The 23404-nt window shown below is 48.0% G+C and overlaps 1 protein-coding gene across 2 annotated transcripts; it reads left to right on the forward strand.

Annotated features, from left to right (window-relative positions):
• Positions 1–6371: 6371 nt before the first annotated feature.
• Sall4 (spalt like transcription factor 4) lies at positions 6372–22866 on the forward strand. Of its 2 annotated transcripts, none has more exons than XM_047541504.1 (4): positions 6372–6501; positions 16567–18903; positions 19682–19962; positions 22248–22866. In XM_047541504.1, the coding sequence occupies exons 1-4, from the start codon at positions 6372–6374 to the stop codon at positions 22665–22667; spliced, it is 3168 nt and encodes a 1055-aa protein (XP_047397460.1). In that variant the 3' UTR covers positions 22668–22866. The 2 variants fall into 2 exon arrangements, with proteins under 2 accessions (XP_047397460.1, XP_047397461.1); XM_047541505.1 differs by having other exon boundaries at positions 16567–17589.
• Positions 22867–23404: the final 538 nt, after the last annotated feature.

Here is a 23404-nt window from a genome sequence, read left to right on the forward strand (position 1 = left end):
CCAAGAGCCCAGGGAGGGAATGAGACAGCGGCGCTGGAAAAAGCTCCGAAGAGCTGTGAATTTATGAAACACCGGCACTGATTTCAGAGAGGTGGAAGGTATTGGCTCTCGAGGGAAGAAATCCAAACTTTCAACAAGGATGTCCACCAAAATATCCTCTGGAATGAAGCGGAGGAACTCAAATATAAGACAGAGATTGATGAAGTCAAAGTCCATCCACAGAGTGAAAAGTTACATTGTGAGAGATGTTTACAAAGATTTCTTTTAACGCAGAGGGAAAGGCTTCTGGTATCCCGCGTTCGGAGGAATAAACAAAATTCCAAAATGTTATCTTTCTTGAATCTCCAGGGGAAGCACTTAAATGACTCAAATCACGACACGGGTACATGTAAGATCGCAGTTGTGCAATCTTGGGGGAAAAGGGTCAGAATGCTGAGGTGCAATTTAATTGGGAAGATTAAGAAGCTCCCGAGAGAAGATAAGAGGACTGGATGGTGATTTAATACTTAATGCTTTTTTTAGAAAGTCCTTTGCTATTAAAAAACAAAAATAAACAGGTAGATGCTACTATGACCTGGAAATCACACAAATGTAGACTTCTTTCTCAACTCTGGCCCTATTGACATTTTGGATCAGGTAACTCTTTGTTATGGGGCCCTGCAGGATGGTCCCCGGCCTCTACCTACTAGATAGTTGTGATAACAAAAAACGTCTCCAGACATTGCCAAATGTCCCCCGGTGCAGGAGAGGGTAAATCTGCCGTCCATTTAGAAGCACCGATGTGAATGTAAAGAATCAACACTCTCCACAGCATGTTTGAGCCTGAGATTGGCCTAAGGACCCCATGCCTGAACCAGCCTTGCTAATCCAGTGGCTGAGGACAGAGAAGCCGGAAGCACAAACTCTTCTTCCCAGTCCATCTGATCCTCCACTGAGGAACCTAGAGCAGGAAGAACGCTTCCCGACAGCCATTCCTGCCTAGCGAACTTTCTGGAAAATCCTACATTTTGGGCGTGGGGTGGGGGAGTTCATAACTGTGGGCTTCAACACATCCGTGCAACTAGGAAGACTAATTAGAGTTAGAAATTGTTCGATACCAATTTGGAATTGATGAAATGGCAGGGAGATATCCAAAAGGGGAATGGGAGAGGACATCACCAGTTAAGTGGCGATTATTGCAATTAGCCAACTCCACAATCGTAAATCATGCCAACAGGAGGGCTCAGGGCCAGGACACTCAAGAGTGGACATTTGGCCCCATAACAAGTCAGTCCTATTAAATTCTCAGCAGGATCGCAGAGGCAGCATGAGCTCCACGTCTAAATCTTTAGCATTTGAGGACTGCGCTCCAGACACGAAGCCGTCCTTTGCAGGTGGGCAGGGACCCGACCAATGAGTCCCTTGCTTCCCAGAGGAAGGTCCCTGTTGAGGAGAAGGCCACTCTATACGTCCCAAACCCAAAGTTTGCATTTGCCAAACCAAAGCAGCAGCAGCTACCAAGTCAGTCAGCTGTGCTTCCTGGCACAAGCAAATGGAGACCCAAAGCGGGGTGACTCTGGCAGGCGCAGATCATGATTTATAGGCCCAACCTCACCACTTAGCCATTTCCAGCTGGAGATGCTGGGAATCCTCCATAGGAAAACACACCCATGCAGCTGCCGTCCTCGCAGTCCCATAGACATGGCCAAATATTTAGCTACCTCTTAAAAACAATTTCATCTGGGTGTGCTTTTCAGATGGTAAAATGCACTCACGGTCAGTGTATGGTTCAGTGATTTTAAGTCAATTGATACAGGTGTGCACGTCACAGATCAGTTTATGATTGCATTTTATTTTATCTTAATAAAGCATATTTAGTATAAAATGTTATCTTAACCAACTTCAAGTGTACTGCTCAGAAGTGTCAAGTATATTCACACTGTTGGTCAACCAATCTCTAGATTCTTTTTTTTTTTTTTAATGTATAACTTATTTATTTATTTATTTTTATGTGGCACTGAGGATTGAACCCAGTGCCCCCCACATGTGAGGCAAGTGCTCTACCACTGAGCTACAGCCCCAGCCCCTCGAGATTCCTTTTTAAAAGAATAAATTTCAATGTCATGTGATATGCATAGTAAAAAGGCACCTACGTGTTGCAAGTGAATGTGTCTATCCTCTCACATTATTATCCAACTTCTTTGTTTTTCTAATGAGAGCAGTTAAGATCCACTCATTTATCCAGATCACTTTTCATCTGGAAAAACTGGAACTCCAGACCCCCATTCAAAAATAACTCCCTATTGCCCTACTACCTAGCCCCCGGCAATTACATTCTACTTTCTGCCTGCGTGGATTTGACTTTTCTAGGTACCTCATATAAGTGGAATCATGTGTATTTGTGGTTTTATGACTGACTTATTTCATAATATCAAGGTCCATCCATATTGTAGCATGTCAGAATTCCCTTCCTTTCCAAGGCTGAATAATATTCCATTGTATTATAGGTCACATTTTGCTTATCCATTCATCTGTTGATGAACTCTTGGGTGGCTTCCACCTTTTAAATATTGTAAAGACTATCACTATGAACAAAAGTACAAATGATCTCTTTGAGACTCTGCTTTCAGTTGTTTGGGGTATATACCCAGAAATGGAATTGCTGGGTTATCTGGCAATTCTCTTTTTAATTTTGAGAAATTGCCAGACTGTTTTCTGTAAAGGGCTGTACCACTTCACATTTCTATCGACCATTGCCTTTAACTATTTATTTTATTTTCAGACCCCCAAAATCATCCACCACTGATGTAATATTTCCTGGTTGGGTCTTCTGAATTCCATTACTACATAGAGGTGCCCGGGACATGATGGTGAAGTCCACTGCATGACCTGGTGTAGCCTGCAGTGTAGAGATGACACAAGGGACGGGTACTTACGCCCCTCCACTCAGGATGGGTCACATCTAGCCATGATACATTGAAAATAAATAAGTCAAAATTGCATTTAATTCAGCAGAAGCAGGAGACAGAGATGGGCATTCTATAGGTATGCTGGGATGTGAACACAAAATATCCAAAAATACTGGCTACACAGTCCATTTTCCTCTCCTGAGCTGATGGCTGACAGGCAGCCGGGGTCCCCTGTGGCTGCCCAGCACCTCAGGAGAGCACGGGAGGGCTCTAAAGTCAATTTCTGAAATCCTGATGCTTTCACACCATCATACAGTGGAAAGATCGTACATCAAATCCTAAATCAGGGACTGTCTGTAGGCAGTGACATCTGTCTCAAATTTTGAATTAGAGCATATGCTATGAAAGGAGAGAACTGGCTTCTGTAGGCACCGCGGTAATAGGAGGCGCCTAGTTTGGATGGAGGAAGGCTGGTTTTTTGGGGGGTGGAGGGTGGGATTTGAACTGGGAGTGGGCCAGGCAAAGGGAGGTAACGCACAGGAAGAAAGACATCGCCTAGCAGGAAGAAGAACTGAGTTCTGTAGACAGACATAGCTTGGCCTTCTAGTGAGAACTTTTGCTTTAACCAGAAAGTTCCTGAATTCATAATTCAGCACACATCTGCTAGTGCTCGCAGGGCCCGAGCGAGCTACGGGCCTTCATTTCCCCATCAGTGAAATGGAAATTGAAAAAACAAAAAAAAAAAAAGACTTTCAATGAGGATGAAAAAGTAAAGCCTCAGTATTCATGGACTGCTGAAAAATATATCAAAAAGCACATTTCCCCAAAATTCTTTTCTGGAACAAACAATGAAAAGGACTGGACTTTAAAAACTCAGTTGTCTAACAAAAGACATTAAGTAGTTTAGTATCATCCTGGCCTCAGATCATTTCTCTTCTCTAAATCCCTTGCCACCCAGGTCGCTTGGTCGCTTAGGGAATGCTGAACAATGAAATGGGAACCTTGGTTAGGGACTCTCCTCGTCCTGGCTCTCATGCACCCTCCTCTGTGCTCCAGGGTCTTCCTTCCTTTTCTGCCCATAGTTCCTGGCTGTGGCTGTCCCGTTAAAGGTAGATGCAAAATATGGACTGTGTCCTTTTCTGGATATGACATTCATGAGCAGTTTTCACTTGAGGGAAACTTCTGGTCACGTGTCGGAGTGACTTCCAAGTTCCTAGGTTTTCCCAGGACAGTTTTGATTTCCTCCTTCACAATTGTTCTTGTTTCCCTGCCAGGTCTATGGCCAGTTGTAACTGGATGACGGGACCGAATGTCATAGAAAGTCGGAGTCGGACTTGGGGATCCTTCAAACTCAGTCACTTCCTGATTAAGCCACTTCATGTCCTTTGGTCTCAGTTTCCTTATTTTCATAACAGAGAAAACAACAGCATCTTCCTTCTGAAGATAAAAAGAGAAAGTGCGTTTTGTGCAGCCTGCTACATTTACCAGCAATTATCATCATCACTTGGAGATTCAAATGCTACAATTTTAGCAGAAATGGGTAACATATTTTAATTACCACCTACTAAAATAAATACCAACAACCTTACTGTACATGAAGTTTTCCTTAAACTTCTAGCATGCGTTGAGCTATAAACCTGTTGTACAGTCATTTAGGTTTGTAACTTACATCTCCTGCCACGCTACCTTACACAGAAAAGGTGTTGGGAATATCAGTAGATTAGTCGGCAAGGCAGGAGTTAATTAGCCTTTTTACTCAGCAGCAGAACTCTAAACGACTTTGATGTACTATTAAACACATTCTTAGTATCCACTTCCATCACTGGCTATAATTCCATCTTATTCACTTTAGACAACCTACATAAACTATATATAACACTTTCAAGCAGTGGCTCAAAAATCGGAAGTTAGCCTTTCTTGAATAAGGCTTTATTGATAGCACCAATATCAAAAACGTGATCAGGCTGACATTTTCTGCTTTGGATTGTCCACACACCCAGGTGAACACATTTACGAAGCCCAGCATTTTATTTCGCTTGCATTCCTGATGAGTTTGCAAGCACCTCTTACAAGCTAAGAACTTGCGGAATAACTAATCAAGAAAATGCAATGCACAAATGTGGAAGGGTTATATTTGCACAGTCCCTTACAATGAAGTAAATGTCAAATAGAAATGCATGCCTAGAGGCATCATGGAAACGTCAGACTTCGAAGAATGAAGATTTTATCATTCATTCAACATTTATTGAGCATTTACATTGTGCAAGGTATTGGGCCAAATTAAATTTATGTAGGTTTTTGGTGTAAACACACACACATATACACACACACACCTACCTTTAGAAAATTCCAGGCACCCCCATGTATGATACAAACACTCTGAAATATGTATCTTTTCTGTAATAAAGTCTACATTGCAAAAAAACCCAATGATAATTAGTAACACCCAGTTACTCTGAGAGTGCCCACTGTGATTGCATGAGAGATTTAAGAGCATTGTCTCAGTAATAAAATATGATGTTATCAAGACACTCGTGGCTCATGGGAGAAAAATGCAATTGCTTGCTATTTTGATATTATCTGTAACTATGCTCACTTTTAATCTGTCTTTTCTATATTTAGTAATCAGTCATTTTAAAGTTAAAAAAAAAAAACCAAGTCCACATTTCAACTACAGACCAATCCTTGTGAATATGAATCCGGAGGCGGGGGGGTGGGCATTATTCAGCGTTTAAAGAAGATAAATCAATGGTGAGTGGTTATGTGAACTGGCACGCTGGAGGGCCACTTTAAGAGTTGCGATGAGTGGAAGTTGAATAAAGCACCATTCACCCTTCTTCCGCAGTCACTAAACGCAATTTAAACGGGTCAATCAAGAAGACGAAGGCCATACAGGTCACGTCTTAGGGTTTCTGTTTTTGGGGTTTTTTTTGTTTGTTTGTTTGTGGACATAGGAATTGAACCCAAGTATTTCACTGTGAGAAGACCTCCCTCATCAGCTGGTGGATATCAACCTCAATTTTTGGAGCGCATTACCAAACACCCCTGTTCCAAAACTTTTATGAACGCCTCTCGTTTTTTGGTAAGTATACATTCTCCCCTTTTCCTCTCCAAGGACTCAGATAGTTGGAGCGAGGATGGATCCCCTCTGATTTCGTCCACGCCCCAGCCAATCTGAGCCCGGATGCTAATTAGCTGAGTTCCCCTGATGAACACGCCTTTGTCACATGTAGGGCCGGACTACAAAGCCCAGAATGCCTCGCCCCTCCCTGATCAATGAGGGCTTATTTAAATGATCTCTGAGGTCTTGGACCCAGGCCAATCAGCTGTCAGGGCTCATGATAAATCGCAATGCATTATTGATAATAATAATTACTGGGACATGCGCGTTCGGGCCTAAGGGGGGTAAATTTCCCAACTCCAGGAATTTGTGGCGGAGAGGGCAAATAACCGCGGCTCTCCCGGCGCCCCGATGCTCGCACCATGTCGAGGCGCAAGCAGGCGAAACCCCAGCACATCAACTCGGAGGAGGACCAGGGCGAGCAGCCGCGGCAGCAAGCGACCCCAGAGTTTGCAGATGCGGCCCCAGCGGCGCCGGCGGCGGGGGAGCCGGGTGAGTGGGGCTGGAGCGCCCGCCGCCGCACTGGAGTTTCCCGGACGTTCGCGGGACCCTCGAGGGCGCGGGCTGCGGGGAGCTGGCGGCTTCCAGCGCAGATTCTGGAACCCGGTTCTGGGGACTCCCTTTCAGGGAAGGGAGGCAGCCTCATTTCCCCCGCCTCCCCCGTCCGTGCAGATTTTACACTTTTTTTCTTCTCGTGTAAGTTTCACCCCCGGCTCTTTCCGCTCTTATTGTGAAGTTGACCCCCACTCTCTGCTGTCGCCCGCTCGCCCCAGAGGTTCTCCTCTCCTGGTCCTCCGCTTCTTTCTTAATTGGTTCCACTCCCCTAACTAGTAACCTCCCCCCCGCGGTAACTTCGGTTCCCCCTCCCTCTCTGGCGCCGCTTTTAAAAGAAAGAGACCCCAAGGCTCTCCTCCCTCTCCGCCACCCCTTGGGGGCCTTTGTAGGAGGCTGGAGGAGGGGCGCACCCCTGAAGACCCCCCGGAGGAGGGCGATCTGTTGCACGCGCCCCTCCCAGGCCAAGTGGGGGAGGGGGCGCGACCTCTGCCCACCCGCAGGGCTTGGGGTGCTGGCCACCCGCGCAGTGGAAGGGGCAGGAGCGCCCTGCGAGTTGGTGGGGAGGAGCACTCTACTGCCCCTTTCGCGTTTTTTCCCTTTTTCGGTGTTCGCCTTTCCCCGAGGCTACGCCGCCTCCGATCTTCGCCCTAACCTTTCGGGGCCTGACCTCCAGCCATCTTTGATTTCCGACTTCCTAAAAATAACCGCGGCAACCCGAGGGGTGCTGGCCCCAGGGGACCGGGCAGCCGGCGCGCGGCAGCCCCGGGTGGTGCACCCGCCTTGCTCCTGGCACGTTTTTTCTGGGGAGCCGGGTTCTCCAAACGTGCGCCCGCGAGGTGAAAGGGGCGAGGTCGGGCCGGGGCTGGGCGGTCGCGGCCGGAGCGAGTTCCCGGGGCTGAGCCGGCCCACGCTTCCGCGGCCAGCGCCTCCGGGGCCAGAGGAGTGCGGGACACCAGTGCGGCCGGGAGCCGGGGGCAAACTCCCCTTCTCCCGGTCACTTAGCCGAGGAGGCTTAGGAGCGAGTCGCTTTCCCACTATCTCCTCTCGGTCGCGGCCCGCCAAATTGTCGCCTGATAAATTTTGAGCCGTATGCGTGGGGGGAGGGGGCACTCCAGCCTTCTCAGCGCCTGCCTTCTAATTTCCCAGCAGTTGATGGGCTGTGCGTGGCAGCCCCGGACACCAAGAGGCCAATTCCGACTCTGGCTGTCCGGAGAAGACGGTGCGACTTCTTGGTTCCCGTACCCTCCTTTTTGTTGGGGAAGGAATGTAATTTTCCAGATTTATAATAGTTAAACTAAGTCACTGCGTCCCCCCACTCCCTAAACAAAATTTCCAGGGTAAATGAAAAATACGGGCTTGCCCAAGGGGGCGGCTGTGAGTTTTCGGGGCTTCTGATGGTCAGGGCAGGGCGCACTCGAGGGCGCAGGAGCCCGGGGTGGACTCCCTTTGTGCCTTGGTTGGGGGCTGGGGGGAGCGTGGAGAGGCTTCGTGGCCTGGCCCACCTGGAACAAAAGGGTTAACCCGCGGCCCGCCTGCTTCCTCCGGAGAGGAGGGGCGAGCTCCTGGCGCTGACCCCTCCCCTGGTCCTGCTCTGACCTCCCCTTCCCCCTTCATTTTGGGTGGGCGCGCACAAGTGGGGCTTTGCACCTTTTCGGGAAAGCTTGTTACCGGAGGGCTTCCGAATTTACGTTGGCTGGAGTTTAAGTTAGCGGAGCTGGGTTAGGATCTCCGGCCTGGCTGTGCGCTCCCACTGCGATTTGGGAGGGAGTTCGCTATTGATCCATAGGGTTGGTGCAAACCAGCCTGGCTGCGTTGCGCGCTGTCGCCCCCTGGAGGCGGGTTCTGAAGCCAAGCCCTCTGCTGGGAGGCGGGTCCCAGCGCAGACACTGGCTCACACCTGGTGAGTGGGGCCGGCCTGGGGGGGCTTTCGGAGAGTGCTGGGTTAGACCCAGGATGGGCACCCCAGGGGGATTTCTGCCAGTGACTTCCGCCAGTGCTGTCTGCCAGCTATTCATCCCCAAGGTTTTAGAATTCTTAGAAAGAATTCCTCCATCCTAGTATGAATTTGCAGAACCTTCGGTTGCCGCTTTGGGACGGTAGTTTTCCCAAGTGGGACTTTTTGGATATTTGCATTTGACCAATCTCATTATAGATGATAGGTATGACTTTAAGAAATTGGACCGGCTTTATTTTGCCACGCTGTTTGAGAATGCTGTTTTTGGGGGAGGAAAATGAAGTCCGGGTAATAATTAGCAGATCAAAAAATCTGCAGGTGGTCGGGGAGGGAGCTAACAGTACTTAGGAAAATTAGCATTTTCTCAAAAGGGTTTCAAATGCCCTTTGTGCTAAACTGGATTACAACCATCAACGATTAAGATTCCCAAGTTTCAAGTAACTTCCTAAAATGACCTACACTGGCTTTAGTGAGGTTTCAGGCCAACTTCAGTTGCCAAAAGGGAGAGGGGACTGCAATTTGGCCCACAACCCTTTTTTATTCATTAAAAATAAATTGCATTGTTAATACATTCCTTAACTGTAAGAACGGAGGCCTAACTCTTGTGCTCAACTCAGTTACACTTGTTTGGTTCATGAGTTTCCCTGTAGGTAGGGGCTGGGGAACCATTTTGGGAGGCCGGAGATGGTTAGCCTTTCCTCTTTTGAGATGTGAAGTGTTGGTGGGTGCCAGGGAAGTTGGTGGTGGTTTTTTTCTTTTAAGGCATTAGCACAGGGGCCATGTTCCTGTCTGGTTGTTTGAGCTTCAGTGGCGTGAACAGGAGGCTACCTTCATTTATTTTCCCCCTGAGCTTTTGGGTTCCTTATACAAGGGTGATAAAATGTTATCTAGACGATTTTAATTGTAGAAGTGTGTTGGGAATGTGATCAGTAATTTTTGTTAAAAATATAATGTTCCTAGTTTTACTATTGTGTCAGGAAGACGTAGTGCTGCTTATTGAAATAATTCCACGGAGACAATAGTCTACTGTGTGGTAGAGCCAGTCTGGACCTCAGTACAGGGTCTTTAATGCTCACAACCAGCTGTGGCTCCAGGTTGAGGTGACTTTGCCCGTGGGGCCTGGCCTGCTTGGTTTTTTAGCCTTGCCTTGCCCTAAATCCAAGGAGTTGCTGTTTGTTGTGATGTTGGAGCAGTTGGTGGTGGATGGGGTTATCTTCTTTCCAAGATGAGAAAGCCATGCCTAGTGTTTGAAGCTGGCTGGGTTTGGTAATCAACCTCTCAATTTTTTGAATATGCCCTTCCAAGCTTTAGCTGAAGAGGCCCTGGGGAAGCAAGTTGGAAAATATGTTGGTGCTTGGTTGGTTTCTCTGGGCCTCACTGCCCTGGAAAAAGTGATGGGGGAAAGAATTCAAGAAATTAGCTCCCTTTCTCAGCACCATTAGCCTGTTGTACTTTTGATTCTGTAAGGAAAAAAAACAAAAAACAAAAAACTCTAAACATGTTTAAAAGCCTCTAAATCCAGACAAGAACTGCCTTGCTAGTCACTGTCATCAAAAAAAAAAAAAAAAAAAAAAATTTTTTTTTTCCCCACACCCACGTCAGGTTTCATTCTGGAAGGATCCCCAGGAGGGGAACAAAGCCCCTGCCCTCATGGAGTTTGCAAATTTCAAAATGGGGCATGTCTCTAACCTCCATGAGCAGATAGATCACACACCTTAACAGCCTTTTTCGATCTTCTTCCTTTTCCACGGAGCCCCCCTGGACTTTGATCCAAGACTGATTGAAACTTTTAAAAATGTTTAATTAAGTAGAAATGTAATTTGGCATCTTATTTGCGATCTACAAGTTTTAAGTATTAAAATTAAACTGGTAGCAGGGTTCTTTCAGCTGACTCAACGCTTGGGGACATAATTTCCTTTTGTTTTTTGGTAAGCTCTTATCTTGGCAGTGGGGGAGGGTAGGCTGAGATGTTGTGTGCCTTAGATAATCTGCTCCTTGTCATTCTTCTAATATAGGAATGAGAAAGCAGATAAGCTCGAGTCATAATGCTTCTATCAAGATACACAGGTTTTAATTTTTAAGCGTTTTAGCGTCTCCAGAATTCGATTGGCCTCTAGCAGATTAACTTTCTTCCTTCACAATACCAGGAGTATTTTCTATCCATTTGGCAGTGATTGAATCTAAGACCCCTGCTGGGTTTACTGCATTCTTCCAACTTATTGGATAACTAGATGCTGAGAGATAACATTCCTAAAATTCGGGGTGGGGGTGGGGTGGAGGGATGGAAGAGTGAGTTGCTGTGTAATCCCTCTGAACTTTGCTTTTTTCCTTTCGGGTTAACTTAAGCATACCCAGCCATTGTTCCTAACAGAGTCCTCTTGCTCCTTGGTAAATACGCTCCAGTATGTTCCAGTGGAGGTGTGGATGCAGAAGTACTTTTTACTGCACAGGCAAACAGAACTGCTGCTGTTTTAAGACTCAAGTGGGATGTTGCCGTGGCTCGGAGGCTGCAGCAGAGCCGGGCTTGTGTATACAGTGAAGGCAGCTGGTTTTCGGGCTGTAAATCACTCTGGGAACCGGTGGATCCTTCCAGCGGAGGAACTTAACCTTTTTTGTGCCGTGGAGGCCTTCTCCACACGTTGAAAATACGTAGGATGCCAAGGAACAAATTAGACTGAAGTGTAGTTCCCCAAATGAAGACATTTGTGACACAGGATGGGCCTTCCATTTCTGCGGGTTCTGCATCTGCAACCACACACAGATTAAAAGTGTTTGGGGGAAAAATTGCCACTGGGTCCGCCATCCACAGGCTTTTGTTTCTTGCCCTTTCTCCCTAAGCAACACTACACAATGATGTCCCCAGCATTTACATTGTACTAGGGGTATTATAAGTCACCTGGAGAGGATTCAAAGTATGCAAAGGGATGTCCAAGTTATGTGCAGATGCTAGGCTACTTTACATAAGGGCTCTAGCATGCATGAGTTTTGGTTCCTGGAACGCATCCCCTGCTTGTACCCAGGGGCCTGTACTCACTAATACAGTAAAGTAACAATTACTAATACAATAAGGAGCAAGATCAGCATCTGGTCAGGTAACCCGCCGAATTGTCAGGTCGGTGCACCAACTGTAAGGCCATGTGAAAATGTGTAGTTTCTGTGACAGTCACAGGTTCTGCTGACACCGCTGTGGCATCTTCTTCACATGCTGAATTAAAACAAATGACCATTTTCAGTTCTTAAGGAAAGTATTTTTTCCTAATTTCATGAATCCCTTCTTAAGAATGCCTACTTTAGGGGCTGGGATCACGACTCAGGGGTAGAGCGCTCGCTCACCTGGCACCTGCGAGGCCCTGGGTTCGATCCTCAGTATGCATAAAAAAAAAAGGTATTGTGTCCATCCACAATTAAAAATTTTTTTTTTAAAAGAAAAAAACGCCTGCTTCAGGAGCTACGGTTTGTGTGGTTCAGTGATAGATCCCGTGCTCAGCCCATACAGGGCCCTGGGTTCAATCCCTGGCACTCTGCCCAACAGCAAAAAATCCTGCTTTGGAATGTACCTTCAGTGAGAGAATATCACTCCCGAAGCTATTAAAATCTTTACCAGGGAGGGGGACAGAAGCATTTATTGATATGTCTGGTTTGTGGTACTCCAAAGAAGCACAGTATGTATATTTATGATATTAAATTTTCATGGCGAGGGTAAATGGGGAAACTATTAAAAAACCTTGAAGTATAAAAAATAAAAATTTAAGAAACTGATCTAGAAGAAATTATAGCAGGGCACGGCGGTACATGTGTGTGATCCCAGTTACTCAGGGGGCTGAGGTAGGAGGATCATGGGTTTGTGGCCAACCTCAGCAATTTATGGAGAACCTGTCTCAGAGGGAATGTGGTAGAGCATTCCTGGGTTCAATCCCCGGTACCATGGTGGGGGTGGGGGACTAAGTCCCTTGTCTTACTGTCCTCCTTGACTAGTATCTAAGAATTCAGTACTTGCTTTTCTGTATGTAGCTTAGCTGTATGTCACCTTGAGCCACTTAATTATTTCTGAGCCTCAGTTTCCACATCTACAAAATGGGAGAGAAGATGCTTGTTTGGTTAAGTGGACTTGAAGATAAATGAGTTTGCTTGGGCCCTAAAGAATAGAGTGGAGAGCTCGACATTTTTGTGGGAGCTTTGGATCTCCAGAAGCAAAAGAACACAGGGAGGCCGACACATGAGGAGTTAGCTTGCCTGAGGAGAGGCTGCAGGTTTTGACTGTGTTTGATGCCCATCTAAAGGAAGCTGTGGGGCAAAGGTGGATACAGTTTAGCATTTTCTCTTCCACCGAGTTCCTGGATCCACCCTCCAGGGGGTGGATACCAGCAACTTTCTCTTGTATCATTTTTACCTTTTCCAGTGTACATATTTGTCTTTCTCTGTCAGCCCAAAGGGGAGCACATTGTATACACATCCTGTTCTCTTCCCTTTACTTCTCTTCCAAAATAACTCTTGGGCAGTCGCTTTATGGAGGAAGGGTCTACTTGGTTTTGGTAGGATACAATGTGTTCGTCTTTTGTATATCCTCATTTAACCAGAAACTTCCTGATGGTCTAGCGCGTGTCCATTTGTGTTGTTGTTAGTAGGAGAAATGCTGCAAGAAATACCCTTGCCTAGGGGAAGTAAATTCCTAACAAAGGAATTGCTGAGTCAAAGGAGAATTACGCTCAAATGAAGATGTGGCCTGATAACTCCCCGAAGAAGCTGCGTCCATTTGTGTGCACTACCTATGGGTGTCTTCTCCCCAGAGAAACTTTTTAAAAAGTTCTTTACACATAGTTCCCCAAATGACTCTTCCAGAAAGATCGTTCCAGTTATCACCCCCCCAACACACACATACACACACACACTACATACCCATAAGCACTGCATTCAAACTCCTGAATTGTACATATGGATACTGTTGATCTGGGAATTAATGAGTTTTTTTTTTTTTTTTTTTTTCCTTTGTTTTTTAACTTGACTCTTGATATGGAACTGAGTTTGAGTGGTATTGAGACCTTAAGTATTTGTGCTGTGTCCACCAAATGGAACCATCCCTGAAGTAGCCCTGTGGCATCACGTCCTAACACTTCCTGAGGCTGAGGGTGTAACTTGCCTGGCAGGCATGAGGCCCTGGGTTCGATTCCCAGGACTGCAGGGAATTGAGTGGGGGAGGAACACACAAAGCCCAGCATGGTGGCACACGTCTAATCCCAGAATTCAGGAGACTGAGGCTGGAGGATTGCAAAGTTCCAGATAAGCATGGGAAAATTAGCAGGCTCTGTCTCCAAGTGAAAAATCAAGAATTGGGGTTATAGCTCAGAGGCAGAGCATCCCTGGGTTCAGTCCCAGTGCCACAAAGAAAGGAAGGGAAGGGGGAATGTATGCATGTTGGAAGGAGGGACACTTTTTGGAGTTTCAGAAGTGATAGTAACAAGTATCCCAGACCCACATTCCTAACCAACACTGTCCCCCAGACTTTCCTGTGAGAGACAAAATAGTTATAAATGGCAGGTCCACAGTACATGCTGTAGGTGGTGAAGCGTGGTTGGTGAGGTGGGCTTGGGTGACCTTGCTCTGCAGTCCTTCCCAACTGAATTCATCACTTCGCTGAATCCAGGTTTCTACTTACCTACCTCACAGACTGCTCTGAAGGACAAGCCCACCACACCAAACCTGTTACACCAGCAAAGCAGACCTGCTGGGCGCTGTTGAGCCTGCCCCTGCCCACCCCTGGCCCCCACACACACCTCGCCAAACTTCACGTTATTACTCAGTCTGAAATTGTAAGAATGAAGTCAGTTTATTAAGGCTGTTCTTCAAGATCCAGCCTTCCTCCAAACTATTGGAAGCCTTTTCAGTCAAAATCCATGGTTTTAAGAAGTATGATCACTAAACGTTTACTAACATAAAAAGTAAGCGTTTATTTGAAAGTGGTGCGGATCCTTGCCTTGCCTGGATTTATGTGTAGGCATCATACCTAGTCTGCATTTTAAACAGATAAGTCATGTTACGTCCTGTTCCGCAGCTTACGTCGCCTGACTCCTGCAGCAAACGGAACTTAGGCCTCTTTTTTGCACTGTGGGTAGACCAGGATTTACCTTTGTCACTGCTGTCAACATTTTCTCTTTAAAAAAGAAAGTACCCGTTCACACTTGATACGTGGATCTTTGTGTGCTTGTGCAAATGTGTGTGTGGGTTAGGTTCACAAGCCCAGAGGTGCTGGGTCTGAAATGTGTCTTTTGTCCCGAGGCCCCAAGCTCTAGGGCCTTCTTAGGGTTGGGCCTGCCTGATGGGGTGGCAGGGAGTTGGTCGGAGACCCCTCCCCAAGTTCCAGATTCCTAGGACCCAGGCCTCTGGCTAGAGCACAGTCCTATAAGGCGAATTAGAATGTGTATGCTCATTCTAACCCTGATCTGGGTAGGATCCACTTACCCCCCAAATCCACAGGTTAGTCGTTTTTAAGAAGATAAGACTTAAACCAGGACTTAGCTTTCGTACACAGATGTTTCTTGACTCCTAGTGGGATTACATCCCGATAAACCCACGGTACCTTGAAGTTATCGGGAGTGGAGAATGCAGTTCCTATACCCAATGGACCGAGCATCCCGGCCTAGCCACGCCACGCTGCGCTGCTGGAGATCTGACTTGCCCCTGGTGATTCTGTGGGTTCCCAGAATTGGAAGAGAGGATTCCCAGGAAAAGGTCACAAATGCAGAATTCCAAGTACTGAATGTGTGTTGCTTTTGCACTGTCATAAGTTGAAAAAATAATGGGCTGAAGGATCCTGGATTGGGAATCGTCTGTTTAATTTCAGAAAATTAGAATTCTAATTCTATTATAACTTCTGTTATAATAGAAGTTGTAAGTGCATGTGTGTGGGGGTCCGTCATTCCTTTCCCCTACTTCCATACTTCTCACTTCTATAATGGCTTCTTTTTCCTTCTAAAGTCCTAAATGTCAAGACACTGCATTGGATTTTTCATAATCTGAGAGATCAGTGAAGTCTTTCTATGTTCATGTCTTCCTTGGGCATTGCAGACTTTTTTAGTGTGTTTCCCTCATTTGAAGATATTCCGGGATTTTCTTGTCTTTCCTATTTCAGTTCACCCAAGTATGCTGTGCTCTGTATTTCAAACAAATTTAGTGTCAGCCATCAGAATTGTTGGTGCCCTTAATTAAGCTTTTGTTGCCCTGGGACGGCAGGTGCTCGGTGTGTTGGTTGAATGAGTCGTTGACTGCCTTTCACTTCCTGTGGTCTGAAGTCAGGTCAGCAGCCATGATTTGAGCAAGTTCAATGTCCTTTTCATGGACCTCGTTGTGTCTGTTTGCGTCTGCAAGCTGACTCGAACAGGTGCAGGGGTTTGGGATGGGGATTATCGAATAAGTTAGAGTCGTTTCCTAGGATTGCCATAACCAGCTACCCCAGACTGGATGATCAAACCAACACATTTATTCTCTCACAGATACAGAGGCCAGGCCAGCCCAAATGTAGGTGATAACAGGTTTGGTTCCTTCTAGAGGCTCTGGGGGAGAGACATCTGCTGACTGCATGGCCACATAATCCACGCCCGCCTTTGCCTTTACAGAGCTGTATTCTCTCTCAACTCTCTCTCTCTGTTCCCAAACAATGATGCCTGCGTGAGGGTTGGGCCCCCTCGTTACAGTTACAGGGACCTTATGTGATAAGGCCCCGTGCACAGGTTGGTGGTGGAGTTGCCACAGGTGCTGGGTTTGGAACCCAAGGCCTCACGTGTGCGAGGCAAGGGCTCTGCCACTGCGCCCTGGGCCACATTTTTTGGGGGAACGTAATTCACCCCACACCTGCCTGGTTTGTTCCTCCCGACTCTGGATGCCTCTGTTTCCTGGACCCAGCCTTCTAGGAACACCCAGGAGTGCCCATCATGGCAAGTCGTGGTTCTTTCCAAGGTGTCACCCCACGTCCTTTTCTTGGGCAGAGTCTAAGCTCTTTCTCTCCTGTCGTCCTTTTCTTGGGCAGAGTCTAAGCTCTTTCTCTCCTGTCACAGGTGCTCCAATGAACCTCCCAGGCAGTGGCGATGAAGCCAGCGGGGACAAGGGCATGGTGAAGCGGCTGCGCCGGGAGGAGACTCACGTCTGCGAGAAGTGCTGTGCCGAGTTCTTCAGCCTCTCTGAGTTCCTGGAACATAAGAAGAATTGCACTAAAATTTCACCCGTCCTCATCATGAGTGACGGCGAGGGGCCAGTGCCTTCCGAGGACTTCTCCAGGGCCGTGCTGAGCCACCAGCCCCCCAGCCCAGGCAGTAAGGATGGTCACAGGGAGAGCAGCGGTGGCAGCTCGGGCGACGTGAAGGAGAAGCCGGGTGCGGAGCCGGTCCTGTACTTGAAGGCAGAGGCTGCCCTGCCGCCCGCACCCCAGGACATAAGCTATTTACCCAAAGGCAAAGTGGCCAACACTAACGTGACTCTGCAGGCCCTCCGGGGCACCAAGGTGGCCGTGAACCAGCGCAGCGCAGATGCGCCGCCTGCCCCGGCGCCGGGCGCCCACGGCATCCCGTGGGTCCTGGAGCAGATCCTGTGCCTGCAGCAGCAGCAGCTCCAGCAGATCCAGCTGACCGAGCAGATCCGCGTGCAGGTGAACATGTGGGCTGCGCATGCCCTGCACTCGGGCGTGGCGGGGGCCGACGCCCTGAAGACTTTGGGCAGCCACGTGTCCCAGCAGGTTTCCGCCACGGTGGCCTTGCTCAGCCAGAAGGCCGGGAGCCAAGGTCTGTCTCTGGATGCCTTGAAACAAGCCAAGCTACCTCATGCCAACGTCCCTTCCACTGCCGGCTCTCTGTCCCCAGGGCTGACACCCTTTGCCCTGAAGCCCGACGGGTCGCGGGTCATCCCGAACGTCATGTCTCGCCTCCCGAGTGCTTTGCTACCTCAGGCCCCAGGTTCTGTGCTCTTCCAGAGTCCTTTCTCTGCTGTGGCACTAGACCCCTCCAAGAAAGGGAAAGGGAAGCCACCGAACATCTCCGCTGTGGATGTCAAACCCAAAGACGAGGCGGTCCTCTACAAGCACAAGTGTAAGTACTGTAGCAAGGTTTTTGGGACTGATAGCTCCTTGCAGATCCACCTCCGCTCCCATACTGGAGAGAGACCCTTCGTGTGCTCTGTCTGTGGACACCGCTTCACTACCAAGGGCAACCTCAAGGTACACTTTCACCGACACCCCCAGGTGAAGGCCAACCCCCAGCTCTTTGCTGAATTCCAGGACAAAATGGCAGCAGGCAATGGCATCCCCTATGCACTCTCTGTCCCTGTCCCTGTAGATGAATCAAGTCTCTCTTTAGACAGCAAACCTGTCCTTGTAACAGGAACCCCTTCCTTAGGGCTACCTCAAAATCTCTCTCCAGGGACTAACCCCAAGGACCTCCTGGGTGGCCCACTGCCCAGCGACCTGCAGCCTGGGCCTTCTCCAGAAAGTGAGGGTGGACCCACACTATCTGGGGTGGGACCAAGCCATAATTCCCCAAGGGTTGGTGGCTTCCAGGGGAGTGGGACCCCTGAGCCAGGGTCCGAGACGCTGAAGTTACAGCAGCTGGTGGAGAACATCGACAAGGCCACCACCGACCCTAACGAATGTCTCATTTGCCACCGAGTCTTAAGCTGCCAAAGCTCTCTGAAGATGCATTACCGCACCCACACTGGGGAGAGGCCTTTCCAGTGCAAGATCTGTGGCCGAGCTTTTTCTACCAAAGGCAACTTGAAGACGCATCTCGGGGTTCACCGGGCCAACACGTCTGTAAAGACCCAGCATTCGTGCCCCATCTGCCAGAAGAAGTTTACCAATGCAGTCATGTTGCAGCAACATATCCGCATGCACATGGGCGGCCAGATCCCCAACACGCCTCTGCCAGATAGCCCCTGTGACTTTGCGGGTCCTGAGCCCGTGATGGTCGGGGAGGGTGGCAATGCAGGTGCCACCTGTCATGAGGAAGTCGAGAGCATCGACGTAGAGGAAGTAACCTCCCAGGATGTCCCCGCTGGCTCCTCAAAGGCCCCCGCACCCCTTCCCAGCTCCCACTTGGCCTCACCCACCCTGGGGTTCGCGGTGATGGCTTCTCTAGATGCCCCAGCGAAAGTGGGTCCTGCCCCTTTGGGCCTGCAGCGCCAGAGCAGCCGAGAAAATGGCTCTGTGGAGAGTGATGGCCTGACCAACGACTCAGCCTCTCTCATGGGCGACCAGGAGTATCAGAGCCGAAGCCCGGATGCCATGGAAACCTTGTCCTTCCAGGCAGTGTCTCCGGCCAATAGCCAAGCAGAAAGCATCAAGTCCAGGTCTCCCGATGCTGGGGGCAAGGCCGAGACCTCCGAGAACAGCCGCCCTGAGATGGAAGGTGATAGAGCTTTGGATTTCACTTATGTCCATTGTGGGCTCAAGGTCATCAAAAAGGAACCTGGGTTGAACTTTGCACACGGAATATGACCCGAAGCAGCTCCTCTGTAGGGCAATTAGCTTTTCTGTACTTTTGGGTAGAGGGACATAATAACCACCTCTGTCCTAGCCATGAACTGGCTTTTTACTAATAGTGGTTTATGCAAATTGGGTATGGACAAGCATCCTTTTTGTTGGTTTTGTTTTTGTCTTTGACCTTAAGGGGACATATGGGTTATCTTAAGCAAATCCCAATAGCAGTGGGCACTCCTTTTTGGCCCCTGAAATGAACTATAGTTCCTTGATTTTGAGGTCCTGATCCCTAATGGAATGGTCACAAGTCACTTATGAATGGGGAAGGTGAACCTGTCTTAAATGTACATATCAATTTGGGGCATGTATTGATGTCATTAATGGTAAGACAGGGTAACAGGTGCATCATAGAATCAAAGAAAGGTAGCGTCTGGGCATGCTTTAAAGGTAACTCTTGATGCAGAAACTTGAACTTGAGTTACGTGTATTCCTGGGTTGCCCACACTTCGATGCATACTGAAACGGTCAATGTTCCATTCATTCTTTGTGCAGATGAACAGTCCACAGGCAAGCTGCTGGTGAGGTGTCGCTTCCTGTAAGCCTTCTCCACTGGTTTAGTGGGCAGTTGTTTTCAGAGGTGTCTTGTTTCCGAGGATGAGTGGGTGCTGGATGATAAAGGTCTGGATTTTCTTCCCCTCACACACTAGGTCGTAGCAGCCTCCCATCAACGTTTATTCGAGCTCAGCCCACCTATGTCAAAGTTGAAGTTCCCGGCACATTTGTAGGACCCTCCACCATGTCCCCAGGCATGACACCTTTGTTAGCGGCCCAGCCACGCCGACAGGCCAAGCAACATGGCTGCACGCGGTGTGGGAAGAACTTCTCATCCGCCAGTGCCCTTCAGATCCACGAGCGCACGCACACTGGAGAGAAGCCTTTCGTGTGCAACATTTGTGGGCGAGCTTTTACCACCAAAGGCAACCTGAAGGTGGGTCTCGCCGCACAGGGTAGGTTCTGATGGGGCTTGGCATCTCCTTATTGGTGTGATTCACGATAAATCCATTGAAGGAATATTTTTTGTGTGTATGTGTGGTACTGGGGATGGAATCCAGGGCCTTACACATGTTAGGCAAATGCTCTACCACTGAGCTACATCCCCAGCCCGATAAATTCCATTTAAGACCTGGGAGGTGCTGGGGGTGTAGCTCAGTGGTAGAGCACTTGGCTTAGCATGGGGAAGGCCCTGGGTTCCGTCCCCTGTACTGCCAAAAAAATAAATTAATTAAAAAGTGAGGGAATGTATAAAGCACATCTCATAGATGATGGCTTTTGAAATATCTTTTTAAAAGAAGTGAATTTTCTGTATAACAACATCTTGAATGAAAAGCTCTTGCATTCTGTGAGACAAGAAAGCTTCATGTCTAATTGGTCTTGGGTTTTTTTTTTTTTTGCATTTCAAAGTGATGAATTTTATAAGGGATGCTACGTGGAAGCCAGACAGGATTTATTGTTACTTTAATGCTCCTGTCTTAATCCAGAATGGGTAGTTTACTTTACCCTCCAGTGTTGGATAGGCCCTAATTTCTTTTGACAATAGTTAAGGGCTGGGGCTGTAGCACTTGACTGGTCATGGGTTTCATCCCCAGTGCAGCCACAAAAAACAAAAAAGAAAAAGCTAAGTAGATCCATAGAATCTGGAAACAAACAGATGTCTTTGTTGTTAGTTGTGTGCTAATAGTGATCATTTACGTGTTGGCATAACCATCCAGGCTTGATGAGCAGTGGACTTCTGTTTCTGGGCCTGATAAGTTGAGATACATGCCGCGATTAAATATGTGTATTATATAGATATGTGTCCGGTAGCACTGGAGTTTAAAACAAACTAACCTCCAGGTTAACAGCCGTGCAGCGGAGCTGAGAAGCTGGGTCCTTGCAGAGGGTGGTCTGTATCACTGCTGTTGGCAGGAGCTGCCCGTGTCAGGGGTGAAGGAGTCCTGCAGGATGGGCAGGGGGTCTGTGGTGTTCCACCTGGCCCCACCTCTGGTTGCTGTCTAACCCTGAGCAAGGTGCATCCCTCTGGATCTTTCTCTCTCACCCCATGGGTAGATGGGTTCACTTCTTTATAGTTAGAATTAAGGTCGAAACTCATCTTAAAGTTGACCTAAGAGACTGCATATCATTTTAAAAATTAAAAGTACATATTGCAAAAGGGATTCTCTTTTAATTTTTTTAAATCTAGTTGGTAAGAGCTTCGTGGTAGCAGCCTCTCACGTCACCTTTTAGAACTAGTAAAAGGTTCATTGGTGTACAAGCTGCTGGTTGTTTGTGCAGGTAGCTTGCTGTGGCTCAGTCTCCCTGGCTACTGGGATGGCGGTAATGACAACTCCAGGGTAGTCCTGGCGCACAACCCAAGTGCTCTGAAAGTAGAGCCTTCCCAGCTACAGCCAGCAGCAGCAGCTAGCAAGGCACAACCAGTCTCTTCCATTCTGCCCCATGGGGTGGCCTGGTCTCTAGGGTGTCAGTAAAGATGTGCCGAGTGCCCGAGAAACCTGCTACCTTGTGCAAGGACTTTTAAACTCTTAAGCGAAGAATGATTTGAAAAGTTGAAATCCAGGTAGGAGAAAAATAATTATGGAAAGCATCCAGGTTGAAGAAAGGATCAGTGAGAGGTAGTAGGGTCTTTTTTTCGGAAATTCTTCATTGAATAGCATCTACTTCTCACCTTCTGTGGCCTTCTGTGGCTTTCCCAGCTGGATTTCTGTTTGTTTGCTTTGATACCAGGAATTGAACCCAGGAACACTTAACCACTGAGCCACAACCCCAACCCTTTTTATTTTTTTATTTTGAGACAGGGTCTTGCTAAATTGCTGAGGGCCTTTTAAATTGTTAAGGCTGACCTCGAACTTGCATTCCTCCTGCCTCAGCCTCCCAATTCCTAAGCTACTGGGATTACAGGTGGAATAGCAGAAATATTGGCCCTGACACTTGGAACAGTGCTTGGCAGGTAGCACGTGTTTGCAGAGTGCACACCGCAGAGACAAGAACACACCCACCGCCTTGGTTGCTCTAGGCGGGAGCGCTAGCCAGACACTGCCAGATCCTCTGCTTCCCCCACCCTGTATTTGATTTTTTTTTTTTTTTTAAACATAATCTACTTTCTAAACACAAAAGCATATTGAGACTCTCTTTGGGTAGAACCAAAGCCACGCACAGGCTGGTTTGGTCTTATGGGGAGCAGTAGAATATTGGCTGAAAACTCTGTCCTGTCCGCAGGTCCACTACATGACACACGGGGCAAACAATAACTCGGCTCGCCGCGGGAGGAAGCTGGCCATCGAGAACACGATGGCCCTGTTGGGTACGGAGGGGAAGAGAGTCTCCGACATGCTTCCCAAGGAGATCCTGGCCCCCTCCGTGCGCGTGGACCCCGTGGCCTGGAACCAGTACACCAGCGTGCTCAATGGCGGCCTGGCCATGAAGAACAACGAGATCTCCGTGATCCAGAGCGGCGGCATTCCCGCCCTGCCCGTTTCCCTGGGGGCCGGCTCTGTGGCGAGTAACGCCACTGTCTCCAAGCTGGATGGCTCCCAGTCGGGCAGCAGTGCCGAGGTGGAAAAGCCGGGAGTTCCTGACAGCGTCGCCAAACACCAGTTCCCTCACTTCCTGGAAGAAAACAAGATCGCGGTCAGCTAAGCGTCAGCTAAGCCCCAGGAGGACCTGCCTGCTAGCAGGAAGTGCCCATCCAGGTGAAATGGCTGGTTCCTGGGCTGGTTCTGGTTTTGGGTTTTCTTCAAGAACCCACCTCCTCTTTTCTTTTTTTCTGATATGCAAATGATGTTTACGGTTGTGACCTCGACCTTGGGCAGTCCTACAATCACGATTGTTGTTGCTATGCTGCTTTGCAAAAAAAGATGAAAACAAAAAAAGGAAAAATTGAAAAACAAAAATAGGTATACCAAAACAGACTAGAATTTTTTTTTTTTTCTTTTGGAAAGAAGCGGGTGTTGCAAAGTAGCTTTGTTACTTGCGACAAACTATATGTATACGTAGAAGCTTTGTACAACCTAGAGTGACTTTCCAAAGACTGTTGCCTCTTTCAAGGTGGAACAGTTGGAACTTACTGCACCCTGGCGGAAGAGACAACTACTTAGCCTAATTGGGTGGGGGGTACACTTGCCTCCAGGGCAACCATATGTGCATGTGCAGGTGGATGGACATGGTCTGCCCTCTACTTAGGGACCTTTTTTACATGACCTCCAATCCTATGCTCATCTTTTTTGTTTTGTTTTGTTTTGTTTTTGAATGTACTTTAAAAAAAAAAGAAAAAGAAAAACAAAAATCCTCAGGTTCTAGAATGAACAAAACCTTAGAACCTTAAGTAGGATGGCCTCGCGTGGACTTACTTTAGTCCTTAGGGAGCCGATGTGTGT

Source organism: Sciurus carolinensis, chromosome 2 (assembly GCF_902686445.1).
Source record: "Sciurus carolinensis chromosome 2, mSciCar1.2, whole genome shotgun sequence".
Taxonomy (NCBI): Eukaryota; Metazoa; Chordata; class Mammalia; order Rodentia; family Sciuridae; genus Sciurus; species Sciurus carolinensis.

Bases quoted from the DNA above. Each gene is read 5' to 3' on its own strand.
- Sall4 (XM_047541504.1), top strand. From the start codon at position 6,372: ATGTCGAGGCGCAAGCAGGCGAAACCCCAGCACATCAACTCGGAGGAG. The intron at 6,502-16,566 runs GTGAGTGGGGCT...CTCCTGTCACAG, and splicing joins GCCGGCGGCGGGGGAGCCGG to GTGCTCCAATGAACCTCCCA. The intron at 18,904-19,681 runs GTGATAGAGCTT...CTCACACACTAG, and splicing joins CAGCCGCCCTGAGATGGAAG to GTCGTAGCAGCCTCCCATCA.